The 14233-nt window shown below is 39.4% G+C and overlaps 1 protein-coding gene across 4 annotated transcripts; it reads right to left on the bottom strand.

Annotated features, from left to right (window-relative positions):
* Positions 1–235: 235 nt before the first annotated feature.
* nolc1 (nucleolar and coiled-body phosphoprotein 1) lies at positions 236–13946 on the bottom strand. 4 transcript variants are annotated; one of them, XM_079855948.1, is made up of 14 exons: positions 13793–13946; positions 13069–13124; positions 12792–12949; positions 10604–10710; positions 10395–10515; positions 10157–10281; positions 9350–9476; positions 8997–9059; positions 7254–7319; positions 6414–7163; positions 3861–4790; positions 2879–2955; positions 1187–1270; positions 236–1071 (listed from the first exon to the last, which is right to left on the bottom strand). In XM_079855948.1, the coding sequence occupies exons 1-14, from the start codon at positions 13916–13918 to the stop codon at positions 913–915; spliced, it is 2949 nt and encodes a 982-aa protein (XP_079712074.1). In that variant the 5' UTR covers positions 13919–13946; the 3' UTR covers positions 236–912. The 4 variants fall into 4 exon arrangements, with proteins under 4 accessions (XP_079712074.1, XP_079712076.1, XP_079712075.1 ...); XM_079855950.1 differs by having other exon boundaries at positions 1187–1247; XM_079855949.1 differs by having other exon boundaries at positions 7254–7316.
* Between the last annotated feature and the right edge of the window lie 287 nt (positions 13947–14233).

Below are 14233 nucleotides of genomic sequence, written 5' to 3'. Positions count from 1 at the left end.
ATATCTGGTCCCAAATGAACTAGACCCTGGGTGCGATCTTCTTTTAGGCTAAACTCACAGTTACGGATACTTGCACCTCTGTTAACCATGGCACATGTTGCTTTAAAATTTCATTAGCATGGATTTAAATCTGTTTATCTGCAAACATTTTGGCAAACAAATCAGGACATGGCTGAGCTCATGACAGAACTTGATAACATAAAAAAAAAAAAAAAAAAAAAAAAAAACGTTCAGTTGAGTTTCAGACAAATTTTTTTATTACAGTTACAAGACTGATTATAAGGGAGACCAAATTACAAAATCCTGCGTAACAGAAGTGAAACCATAAAATATCAAAACTAAAATCGACTGAGGATGACTCGTTATTTTGATGGCGGTCTTCCAGTGGTCCGTTGCACAGAAGTGGGCGGAGTCATTACATGGCTTCTTCAAATGAGACGATCACCAGGCTCAAAATACATGGAAAGGCTCATAACGTAACCATAACAATGACATTTCTTTAAGACTCATAATAAAAAAAAAAAAAGTAAATCTCTCCATTTCTAGTATATTAACAATTACCTGTTAGAACGACCATTCATAATTAGTCAAAACCAACTTCAAGAAACATTTACAGTAAAGCCAAAATGATTTGACATAAGCTAAGCAAAAGACTTTCTATTGCAAAACTTAATGAAACGATGCCACCATGTGGTCACCATGTCTAACTGCATGAAGGACTGAGTGTGTACACTTCCCCAAGCTCCTCTATTCCTGCCTTCTTCACCTCAGTGCTGATGGATGGCAGAACCAGGAACGATGGGTAGATGGGTAAGAACAGTGCTTGCTAGAGCCGATACAGCAACGAATGGGAGATACAGGCGGGAGAGCTCAATCAAATGGAATCAAAGTTCATTTAGATTGTGATCTCATTCATTCGCTGTCAAATTTTATGGAGTTCACTGAGGTGGAGATGGCACCGCCAACGTAACTGCCACGCTTCTTCTTGGTCTTTTCATGCCGGAAAGATTTGCCCTTGGTAAATTTAAGCACATTGTTGGCCTTCTGGCCCCAGTCTCCGTTGGCGCCCATCTTGAAGTAAATAATGAAGAGTCAAACAAATGAAACAAAGCACTAAACATGCACGAGGACAATCTCCTTACAGTAAACAATGGCCTAATATGCATTCACACGGTCAGAATCTCACCTTTGCGTCAAATGAATTGTCTGCCAGTCGGGGATCCACTTCAATTTCCTCGTCTCTTACTCTACGGAAAGGAGCATTGCTTTCCTTTACAAGCCACACAACCGAGAAACAAACAGAAAATGCATTTAAGCAGAAGTGCATAACCAAACAGTCGTGGCAATATGGCTGTGTGGAGCTTCCCACAGTGGGAACGGAGAATTTACCTCTGCTAACAGACAATTTAATAATAATAAAACTGTGTTTCACCAGTTTTAAAACTTGTCCACCAGACAAAAATGTAATTCTATTTGAAGACTTGGTCTAAACTTCTCAAATCATATTAGAGCTGCACAATTAATCAGTAAAAGATTGTGATCTTACTCCTCAATGGCCACGATGCCATATAGGGCTGGGAAAAAAATCGATTTGATTTAAAAATCGAGTTGGTAGGTCAAATCATTCATATTTTCAAAAAATCTATTTATTTTTTTTTTTCTCCCCCTCTTCATTATAGTGTACAATACATACATTTTGCATTCGCCAAATCTTCCTTCAGGGTTTCCATAGCACGCTCCCTGTGGAGCAGCCCTCGATGCTTCACGACATCACGTCAAAAAGACTAGCATGTTTAATTTAACGGTCCTCCACGACGACGGCGCGCGAGTGAGTGAGTGAGGGAGATAGTGAGAGTGTGTGTTCGCGAGTGAGTGAGCGAGTGTGTGTTTGATTTATATTACACTGTGGGAACCAAATGTCCCCACAAGGATAGTAAAACCTGAGATCACCTCCATTGTGGGGACCAGCCAGCGGTCCCCATGAGGGGAATGGGTTAATAAACATACTAAATTGTATTTTTTTGAAAATGTAAAAATGCAGAAAGTGTTCTGTGATGGGTAGGTTTAGGGGTAGGGTTAGTGTAAGGTGATAGAATATACAGTTTGTACTGTATAAAAACCATTAAGTCTATGGAGAGTCCCCACAAAGATAGTGAACCAGACATGTGTGTGTGTGTGTGTGTGTGTGTGCGTGTATGTGAGTGAGTGTGCGTGAGCGTGTGTAGGCTATGTGAGTGAGCTTGTGTATATGTGCGCATGAATGAGTGTGTGAGATGGCTCGTGTAATCTGACACAGTGACTCGTAACAGACAAAAAATCGAATCGAATATCGAGTTTTTTATTAAAAAAAAAAAAAAAAAAAAAAAAAAAAATCACCCAGCTCTACATGTCTATTATGCCTGTTTCCCATGGCAAGCCTCAGAGGAGCGCGAACAGCCCATGTTAACGAATGATGCGTGTCCACTGGTACGTTTTCAGTTCATTAATATGGAAGATGAGGTTCACGCTCTTGCTTGTGTAAAGCTGAACTTCTATAGAAATGAAAATGCTCGCTCTGCTTCTCGCCGGTGGACACGCACCGTGAGAGGGCGACTGTCACACTTCCGATGTGAACGCTCTCATTCATTGATATGGGCAGTGACAAAACACGCGCTGCTGACGCTTGCCGCGTGAAACGGTTTAAAACTAAGACTTTAGTTAAGCTCTGAAAGTACGATCATCACACTGCAACGTTCGTGCTGCCGCTGATCTGCAGAAAGCAGCTGCTATGTGAATGTCATCTTTCCAGGAATCCGAATCCGAATCCTCAAGCCCTGGGTGTGTTTGAATATGCACTGAGCCGACATCAACACACACACACACACTCGCAGGCATTTACCTTCTGTTTGGTTCTGGGAAAGGTCTGAGGTGTGGATGTGGTGACTTTATTCTTGGGTGTTGTCTTGCTCTGTGTGCCTGCGATCAGGAGGAAGAGACAACAAACTAATGTGAGTGCTTTAAAAGGTTAAACCATTTACAATAAAAACTTACAACAGTTTTATCAACAGTTTTACACTGACATTTTAACTGCGTCCTTCCACATCAGTGTCCTAAGATGGAGCAAACCTTATTTGCTCCAACCTAATGTGCGGTGTATGTTTTTCAGAACATCACATTGTTAGCTTCCCAACATGTGAACTCTAAACACCATTGTATTCAATTATGACTTGAGTGTTCTCTTTATGTAAGAGCAGCAAAGCAAACATTTTTAATAGGACTGTCGCTTTAACACGTTCATTTAATTAATTGGTTATGGGGAAAAGTAATGTGTTTAAAGTATTAACGCATTTAACGCACCTGACCTCCGCAGGTCATCTTACATTACAAATTCGATTGTGACAAAAATAAAGTCATCATTTTAATAAATAAATAATTTTGCATTTCACTGTGCCACCATTGTTTTTCTATGTAAATGTACCCTTGCTGTTTGTCTTTAACTGTTGCACTTCCATCTTGCAGTCAATTAAAAAGTTTAACTTAAAAAAAAAAAAGTCTTGTTTTTTTTTTCCACAATTCCACTGACCTTTATCTTGAGTGAATGCAAAAACGCGTCCTCTGTGAACGTGCTAAATGGTGCTCACGTCTCGCACATAAGTGCCATGTTTTTATAATAACATCAAGTTAGTTTAACTCTAAACTTATACATTACAAAATGTCTCAAGACATTTCAAGTGCTCAGTGTTGCAGGCGAAATTGTTGAAAGTTTCGATTTTTTTGTGTTTATGTAATACATAACGCTCTGTTAAAGGTAATGAGAACTGGCCTGAGAGCCAGTAACACAAACACACGTTTGCATCAGATATATCGAGCGCTGATAATACCGTTTGTTGCTGAAGGGACCGGAGTCTTGGTTTCCTCTTCCTCAGACGAGTCCTCAGAAGAGCTGCTGGCTTTGGCTTTAGCTTTAGCAGCCTGTGCTTTTTTAGCGGGTGGAGTTTTGACAGCCGGTGTTTTAGACGGCTCCTCTTCATCAGAACTGCTGTCATCCGAGGATGAAGACTCTGCTGTCTTATTGGCCGGCGTCTTCGCTGCAGAGGTGGGGGTTTGTTTCGCAGCCTTCCCATTGGTGACTGCAGGCTTGGCGGGAGTCTTCTTCACTTCCGTCTCAGAGTCTGAGCTGTCGGATGAATCTGAGCTACTGCTCTCGGCTTTCTTCACGGCTGGCTTCGCGACTGGTTTAACTGCTGCTGCTTTGGGCGTCACAGTAGCCTTTACTTTCTTCTCGTCCTCACTGGAACTGTCGTCTTCGCTGCTGCTGGACTTGGCTGTGGTCTTACTGGCTGGAGCCGGAGGTTTAGCAGCAGAGGCAGGGCTCTTAGCAGTAGCAGCCGCTGCTGGTTTCGGGGTCTCGTCCTCTGAATCGGAGCTGTCAGTCTCAGAGTCAGAACTGCTCTCGGCTGCTTTAGCTGCAGGTTTCGCTGGGGTAGCCGGTTTGGAGACCGGTGTGGTGGCGGCTTTCTTCTTCTGTGGTTCCTCATCTGATGAGCTGTCTGAATCTGAACTGCTTTCAGCGGGTTTAGCTGCAGGGGTAGATTTGGCTGAGGTAGCCACAGGTTTAGGTTTGGATACAGGTGTGGCGGCGGCTTTCTTTTGAGGTTCCTCTTCATCTGAAGAGCTGTCCGAGTCTGAGCTGCTCTCCGCTGGTTTTGCAGGTTTGGATACCGGTGTGGTGGCAGGTTTCTTCTGAGCGCTCAAAGGCTTGGACGTGGCTGCTGGTTTAGCTGGTGCCTCATCTTCAGAGCTGTCTGAATCTGTGGGAGGTAAAACAGATCTATAAGCTAATACAATCTTGAACATGGTATTACTCCATTTCTCTGGATCCCTTTACTTACACTTGCATCATTCCAAACCTGCATGAACAACTATGATGAAACAAATGTTAGTTGATCTATTCCAAATAATGCCAAAAACAGGCAGTTGAGATTTGCTATAAATGAACACGAGTTCTGCATGCAAGAGAAAAGTGGCTAGATATAATGTATCCAATTTTAGTGTATGGACCTGTACGATAGCTTACATTTTTGCGATGATATAAGCAATAACTTGAGTTATTATATAGTATATATTGCTTTACACCAGTCTACTGTATGCAGGGTATGTACAGATACTGTCAAATGAAACTCCAGGATTTTCAAGGACTTTAAACACTGCTTTTTTTGCATGCACTAAAATGCATGTTTAACCGTTTTAACTGAAAGCAACTTGCACTAATAGCCTATGTCTTAAAATATGTGCCATTGTTTTGTCTCAAGATGCACATCAGTAATGTTTTTTTATTCTAAGGAACGCTTATAAAAGCTACTTAAATGTCCTAATTGAACTAAGACCTAGTCCTGGCTTAATCTAAGCCTTGTATGCAATGACTGTGCAGAGTAATGGTATGGGAACATTAACAAAGCCCTAGAATTTTCAATGAATAATGGCAAAATGGGCACTCAGTAGCACCTCACTACAATTCTTTTTTTTTAATAAGATGTAATAAAAGAAAACAAAGGGATTTACTTGTAAAAATGTAAAGCATTTCTTTGTAAATAATTACAAAGTAATTACATTTCAATCTAAGGATTTGCTTGCCCAAAATTTTTTGATTTTCTGTTTTTTTTTACTCAAATTAGATATAAGGTATCCAAAATACAACTTATTTAATATATATTAAAACTATTATTGTTCAATAAATAATCATTTATATTATAACTTTGACGTACTTGCTATTGAGAAACGGTCTGATGGGGGTTTATCAAAGACTTCAGTGCAGGTTATATAGTTGCGCCAGTAGGTGGCGACAAGAGACAGATTTTAAGAGCGAGTTAGTAGACCATTCATTTAAAAAAATTGCTGATTCATTCTGGAATGAAGCAAGGTTGTAAACAAAGAAATTCTTATTTTAAGGACACCTTAAGGCGCAACCGACAAGCAAAACGGGGTGAAGCTGAATCTGACGCTTCACAAAGAGATCAATTCATTGACCAGTGCCATCCCAATCATGGGAAATCCCCTTAACCATTGAAAGGATATTATGACAAAATATTTTTAAATTGATTTTTCTTGACCTGAAGAAAGAAAGATGTATCATATACCTGGAAATATATGAGCAACATCACACTCATAGCCAAGTGAAATGGCTCAATATCTATATCAGACAGGCTGCAGCATTAATTTAGTGTGAAAAGATTATATGTGTGTTTTTTTTTTAACTATTTTTTTAATTCAAGCACTTTTCAAGTACCTCTTCATAAATATGGCTTCTTTTTTCAAGGGTTTTGCAGAACTTCCATCAAGCACTTGAGATTTGCTATATAGTACATAATGTGAGTGCACTATGTTTCCAAGTAATTTTGGATGTAATATAACTGGATATAATGATGACAACTGACCTGAACTTGAGGAATCATCTTTCTTAGCAGTTGTCTTTTGAGGTGCAGCTTTAGCAGGGGTTGCCTTTGGAGTAGCAGCTTTTACAGGAGTTTTCTTTTGAGGAGCAGCTTTAGCAGGAGTTGTCTTTTGAGGAGCAGCTTTAGCAGGAGTTGTCTTTTGAGGAGCAGATTTAGCAGGAGTTGTCTTTTGAGGAGCAGCTTTAGCAGGAGTTGTCTTTTGAGGAGCAGCTTTAGCAGGAGTTGTCTTTTGAGGAGCAGCTTTAGCAGGAGTTGTCTTTGGAGTTGCAGATTTAGCAGGAGTTGCCTTGGCAGGAGTAGGCTTTGAGGCCGGTTCGTCTTCCTCAGACTCTGAACTGGAGGATGAAGATTCTTTTGCAGCAGGCGTGACTTTAGCTGGCGTTTTCTTGGCTGGCGCAGGTTTAACTGGGACAACTTTAGCTGCTGGTTTCTTGGCCTCTTCATCGTCGGAGTCTTCAGAGCTAGAGGATTCATCTGCAGCTGGAGTGACTTTAGCAGGTACGGCTTTAGCTTGAGTGACTTTAGCAGGTGTAGATTTAGCAGATGCAGCTTTTGCAGGTGTGACTTTGACAGCTGGCTTTGCTGCTTCGTCCTCTGAGCTTGAAGAATCCGAACTTGAAGAGTCCTTTTTCTGAGCAGGAGCAACCTTTGTAGGAGGCTTCTTAAGTGGGGCTGCTTTCACGGGCACAGCTTTGACCGCTGGCTTCTTTGCTTCATCCTCTGAGCTTGAATCTGAGAAAAAGAAAGTTCATTAGCACTCAAGTGACAGAGGGGAAAAAACAAACCCCCAAAAGTGACGATAATCTGCAGAGAGTGACGTACCAGAGCTGTCAGAACTGGAGTCCTTCTTAGCAGTAGCTTTGGGAGTCACAGTCTTAACTGCGGCTGCTTGGAAAAAGGATGGGAAAAAGAAATTATATTTTGCTTGAAGAAATTACACCTATGCCAGAGATGCAAATTAGCCTGTGCTCCCTTATGTACAATGCATCCGCTTTTCGTTTTTATGTGCTGAAATCGTGCTTTTTGTCCCTATACAAATGTCGTTTTAGGATTAACAGGGTTCCTACACATTTTCAGACTCAAATTTCAAGACCTCATGTCAAATAGGGCTGTCAAACGATTAATCACGATTAATCGCATCCAAAATAAAAGTTTGTGTTTACATAATATATGTGTGTGTATGGAGTATAATTATTTTCTATATATAAATACACACACATGCATATATATTTAAGAAAAATGTGTTATTTATATATAAAATATTTATATATAATATAAATTATATATAATATAAATATATATACACAGTATATACATGCAAATATTTCTTAAATATATACATGCATGTGTGTGTATTTATATATAGAAAATAATTATACACCGTACACACACATATATTATGTAAAAACAAACTTTTATTTTGGATGCGATTAATCGCGATTAATCGTTTGACAGCTCTAATGTCAAACGATTTTTCAGACCATATCTAACAAATGGTTCACACTGCATTATTTGCGGTAAATAGTAGTCATCTGTAAATATTTTAATTTTCTTGGATTTTCATTGGTTTTCTCAAACACACACTTGCATGATGAAAAGTTACATATCGGCCGATACCGATATGGTGGCCTATAAATCGTGCATCCCTAATTTTCTGTATTCAAAGTATAATTTATAGCTGATTCATGAAAGCACACGTTGCTTATAAACCATGCAAGGCCCAAATCCTTGGAGGTAATCTTTACTTATATTATCAATAATGCACCAATTATAACAGCCTTGAGCAGAAATCAGTGTAATGCATGGCCTCTCATAACTTATTGCTGTAGTAAATTCTACAGGACACTAGGGCTGTGCAATTAATCAAAAGCGAGTTTTGATTTCGGCTTCCAATGACTTTGAAACTACTATAATCGAGATAAAACTATTATTGTGCCGCATTCCGGTGTGCTTTGCTCCTCCTTAAAAGCGTGCAAATCAGTAAAATCATGTAACATGATTTTCGTAAAATGGGACGAGCTTTATATTAAAAAGAGTTAAAAGCGTGTGTCAAAATGCCTGGCTTTGCGAGTATTTACGTAAACCCAGTCGATTATGTCTTAAGTGAACGTAAACAGTTGTGTATCCAGTGTGTAACAATTTTATGTTGGATCCGTGCATTCGGTCTTAAAGTTACAGCAGGATTTTCCTATTGTTTGTAATTTTGTTTTTTGTTTTTATTACATTACTGACGGTTTACTTATTTTCAATTTGACGACCTTTTTTTTTTTTTTTTTTTTTACCTGCATTAGTTTGCCTAGTATTCTGCTGAGGTGTTGAAATTGGTATTGAAAACTATGAAAATTATTATGTAGATGTCATAGCAACCTTATTTCCAGCAAAAATATATTTTCATATTTATAATCTATATCACCATCGTAAAAAATACATATTACTATAAGGATTTGGTCATATGGGCTGCTCACAATCGAGTTAAATAATAGTGATTACAATACTGTCCAAAATAATAGTGATTATGATTTCTGGCTTAATCGAGCAGCCCTAAAGGACACCTCAAACTCTTACCGGGGGCTTTGACTGGAGCACGAGTTGTCAGTGCTGCAGGGGGCGGGACGGCACTGAATTGTCCTGTGAATAGAAATGCTTAATTTCACATTGGTGTCCTTTTTTCAGAAAATCATTTTTGCCTCATATAAGGTGCACTAAGGTTTTTTAACAAATGTTCAAATGAAGTATGTTCATGACAGACTCTAGTCATATACTGTACTGAAAAAAGATCACATGATCTGGTGAATGCTGCACCCATGGTGAAGTTTTCAGTGTAAAGTCCAAGATCACTGTAATATTGATAATATAAGCCAGAAAAACCCTCTTTTTAGTGCACCTTTAAGACAGATGTAAAAGAAAAGCAGTAATACCAGTCTTGGCTTTCTTAGTAGGAGGGGCATCTTCCTCGTCTGAGGATGACTCCTCACTGCTGGACTCTGCAGGGGCCGCAGGTTTGGCTGGAGGGGTCTTCACCGGGACTGCTGCTTTTACTGCTTTCTGTGATAGTGAAAAGAATATATCAATCTCAAATCATCAATAAAAACAAAACAAAAAAACAAATTGCATATAAATGTGGATCTGTGAAATTTGTAAAAGTTTCTTTCACATTAGCATCTAAAGTACATAAATCATGGTTTATAAGACTAGTTTATTCTTTTTATCTTAAATAAAATTCCCTAATGTGAATATTTAACCTCAGACAAACTGCTAATTAAATACAAAGTTCCCAGTATGTTAGCCAAAATAAAAAGGAATTGTTCCAATCTCACTTGATTATATTTTAAAGTAGGGGTTTGCGATATCACGATTTTTTGTCTTGGGCAATTAAAAGTCTCCACAATCTGCTTTTGAAGAAACATCGTAGCATCACGCTACAGTGCATTCTATCAGTTGCAGTTCTGGCGCCTCCGTCTCAACATACTGTACAACGCGACGTACACTCACATCACGTGTTGAAGTGAAAAAGAATCATGATTAAATCGTGAATCATGATTTTCCTGAAAATAATCGTGATGTGATACTTTTGCCATACCATAAATTTAATATGATCTAAAATTTTACTTAGTAATAAGTATTTAAAACAATTTGGGAAACAGAAAACATGGAATTTGAGGTAAAAAAATAAAAGTACTGAATTCTGATGCATGATTCTGTTGCATGTTAGTATGTTAAAAGACCTTAGCTGGAGCCTCGTCCTCAGATTCACTGGAGCTGTCCTCACTGCTGCTGCTGTCCTGCTTCTTCTGAGCTGCAGGGACAGGAGTGGACGCCGATGTAGGGGTTCCTGCCACAGGCTTGGCCCCTGGAGACCACAGATCATCACTTTGAACATGCAACTTTGAGTAAAGCTAGTAATACACGAGTAATACACGGGTGTAGTGGTGATTGAGAATATGAACTCGTGCTTCAGCTCACCTTTAGCTGGAGTTTTGGCGGGCTCCTCATCAGAGTCGGACTCTTCACTGCTGGAACTGGTGTCTTTCTTTCTGGCTGCTGCCGCCGCTGGCTGAACAGCAGGTTTCACAGCTGCAGGTTTCTGCACAACAATTCAACAAGCCGAGATTCAGGAAGAGGCATTCTAGCAGAGAAATCCCACACGCTCATGTAAACATCAACTTCCTGACCTTTGCTGCTATTTTAGCCGGAGCTTCATCCTCAGAATCACTGGAGTCTTCAGAGCTGCTCTCTTTAGCGGCTACAGCTGCTGGCTTCTGTGGAGCAGGAGCTTTCACTGGAAACACACAGTACTTCATATCAGTGTACAATGTAGTGTTGAAAAACAAACAAGAAATTAACACTTATTCAACAAGGACATATTAAATTGATCAAAAGTGTCAGTCAAGACATTTATAATGTTACAAATAATTCAATTTCAAATAAATGCTGTTCTTTCTATTCATAAAATGCTATCCTATTAAGCCTTTGATACAGTGTATGCAGCCTTTTGTGAGGATAAGAGACAAAAACAAAGTACAGTTTGAAATCTAAAAAAATACTGGAACCCAAATTATGTTCATGAAGTTGACACTGCAAGAAAATACATTCATTTTCTACTCTGCAACAACATTTTTATTGCTGTGTTTTTCTCTGGCAGCCGCAAGACCAGCCGAACACTGTGAGTGTGTGTTAGACATCAGGAATGGTGAGAGAACATTGTGCTTGGTATGTTTTTCATTTTCAAACCAAACTTGAGTCTTCAGCAGACAAAGTTTAAATCCTGTCTGGCTAGTGCGTTTCCCATTATGTTCACGCATTAGGTCAGTAGGCGGAGAGTAGGCATCTTTTGCGGCTTTTCGAACACATGAGCGTTTACACCACAAAACCAATCCAGTCGAATGAGTGTTCGATTACCTCTGGAAGTGGTTGAAACTGGAAAAGCTCAAGACATTTTAGACCTAGGGTTGGGCATCGAGAACCGGTTCGATTTTAGAACAAATAACAAATTTCCAAAAACCAGGGATTCGCATTTCGATTCCGCTTTATCGATTCCAGGTCATGTGACAAAAACCAACCGACCTTTCCGTACCAACATCGAAAGCTCGGCCGAACATCTGATCATAACTGTACAGGCTGGGTTTTTATTGACCATCTCTATATATCTAGTAGTAAAGCTAATGCAATGTCCAGAAATCAATTAATACTTTGCTGATACTTCCTCGTCATCATAGAAGGCACAGTTCATGGTTGCATAGCAACGACAGCCGCCATGGGAGCGCAAGCGCTTTGGAAAGCAGGAGACAGCGGCGCGGCCGGGCTTCTCACGCGTTTTTAGGCGTGATACGTGATCGTCCGGTGCCGGTAAATATAGCTGTATTGATCTGCCAGGACCTGCTCCCACAATGATCAGATTTCATTACGCACATGCGCTTGTACATCACATTCACCATGACTGACCACAGCAAGCGTTCAAAAGTTTGGTTATGTTTTTCAAAAAAAGACGAGAATATAGCAAAATGCAACACATGCAACAAGTACATTTCATCCAAGGGAGGAAGCACATAAAATATGATGAAGCATTTGCTTCAACACTGCATTAATTTAAAGGAACGAAAACATGTTTGAGTCGATGTCTCCCAGCCGTAACGACGCAACAGATTTATCTAAAATTAGCAACAGCAGCATCTCTCACTCAGGTAAAAACATCCAGATGAGCCAACTGCATAATTCAAGATAAACTGAGAATCTATCTGGTTTAAAATCATTTTTGTTTAGTTTAAAACGGAAATCACGATTACATCTACACAGAATAACATGTTCCAGTCTATTTAAAAAAAACAAAAAAACTAATTTGATTCATTATTTAAAACACTTGTAAACGAATTAATTCAGTGTCTCATTAACCTGTTTAATGAGTGGATGATTCACCGTTTTTTTAATTAATCTCGAGTTTTCTTGAATAAATGATTCAATGAAAAAAATGTAACAGTGGATTTTTGCTACCTTCTGGAGTAATACTGTAATCAACAATCTTTATTTGAAGAGACTCCTTTCACTTCAGCCATTTAATTGGTTATTGCTGAAAATTAGCAAGAATAAAAGGTAGAAATATTAATTCTTCAAGAATATGCCCTTTGTTTTTTAAATACTGGAATCAGAAACAAGAGCCGGATTCGATAAGCAGAATCGCTCAAATTGAAGAGATACCCAACCCTACTACTTAGACCCCGTTTACACTTGTATTTAGCGTCCTCCACTTGTGATCCGATCGACCAAAACGCATCTCGATACCAGGTGTAAACAGAGCCATTAAGTGGAATCCTAATAAGAAACTTGTTAAGTCCCTATGAGAAAGATAAAGTGACGGCTATGTACCTTGTACTGCTTTCTTGGCAGGTGCTGCAGCTTCCTCTTCACTGCTGGAGTCTTCACTGCTTGAACTCTCTGCATCTTTCTTTGCTTTCTTGGCTGACGGGCCATTGACAGTCGCAGGGCCACTGGTGACCGCTTTACGCTTTTTGGTTTCTGGGGACCTTGAGGAAAGAAGTTGTAGTGATTACAACCCAACAGTGGAAATGACAGCAAAACTACCGGCATGAGCAAGAGTGAGCAACAGTTGCCATTTAAACAATTAAAGATAGCTTCTACATACTTCACCCAGAAATTGAAGATGTCCAGGAGACTGTCCTCATTTTGGTCCTGGGGTTTCTGATGAGAGGAAACGGATAAGATTGCAAATTATAAAACTTAAATACCCAAATGCTAAATGCATGTATATATAAATGCAAAGTAGTAGAAAAACAAAATTTGAGGGGTGATCAGCAGCAGCAGAGACACTCTAAAACTAAAAGATATTAAGACTTCTGTGGCTCTATAAAACATTTGTAAGAATAATTAATGCAGCTTATGTCAATTGTGCGTTCTTGTTTATTTTTGTCAACTGTTATGTTGTATAAATGTATTAGGCCTACTCTTAATATAAATGTATTACTTAGTTATCCCAGGCTTTATATGTTTTACTGTAAGGTCTGTAAAATATTATACGTTTATAGTTTGATTCCAACATTGTCCAACACTGAACCTGTTGCAAATGTCTATCTAAGGAGAATAGTGATGAATATAATTAAATCGGGACTAAGAATAACAATGTAAACGTTAAAAAACTGCTATAATGGCACAGGTCGAAATTATAAAACAACCGGCAGAAATTAAATGTATTAAAGCACATCCTATAAAGCGGCTCGTAAACACGTGTTCGGCACAAACTGCGTGTCAGTTCCACGCGCGTGCAGAACTACGCGCCCCGATCGACACATCACAGGACCACTGCCTCCGCGCGCACGAGGGCTTCTAATAAACACGTGAAAGGCTCTTACCACTTTAGACTGCTTTATAAACTCTTTCGCAGCTTTGGCGAACTTATTCTCCACGAGGAAAGAGTACACATGCTGGTAGAGATCGCTGGGCACCTTGCCGTCTTGCGCCATCTTCGCTGCACTCATGTGGAGGAGGAGCGCGATTGGCTATTTCAACGTCACGTGGAGCCGATGAAAATGGCGCACGATGAGTGCGTCATACTAAATGTACGATTATAACATTTTCGACTTTTAGATAGGACTTGCTGAATTATTCTTTCATGAATTCGGAGTTTTTGAAATCCCACAACCTCCTCCTCCTTTACACAAATTAAAAGTCTTGCTTCCATCTCTTGTACTCTCTCAAATGAAAAAGCTATTATAGTAGACTTTTTTTTTTTCAATGAGTTAAGTGCCTTGTAGCTTATCACCCCTTGTGTAGATTTATGGACACTATTATTT

This window comes from Squalius cephalus (assembly GCF_949319135.1).
Source record: "Squalius cephalus genome assembly, chromosome: 21".
NCBI classification, from domain to species: Eukaryota; Metazoa; Chordata; class Actinopteri; order Cypriniformes; family Leuciscidae; genus Squalius; species Squalius cephalus.
Note: the sequence above shows the minus strand (reverse complement) of the source record. Positions and strands in the feature narration are given on the sequence as shown.

What these genes read in the sequence shown, in the direction of transcription:
- nolc1 (XM_079855948.1), bottom strand. Translation starts at nt 13,918, where the DNA reads ATGAGTGCAGCGAAGATGGCGCAAGACGGCAAGGTGCCCAGCGATCTC. An exon ending in CGCCAAAACTCCAGCTAAAG is followed by an intron (nt 10,282 to 10,394) that starts GTGAGCTGAAGC and finishes TGTGGTCTCCAG; the next exon opens with GGGCCAAGCCTGTGGCAGGA. An exon ending in AGATGATTCCTCAAGTTCAG is followed by an intron (nt 4,791 to 6,413) that starts GTCAGTTGTCAT and finishes TACCTCCCACAG; the next exon opens with ATTCAGACAGCTCTGAAGAT.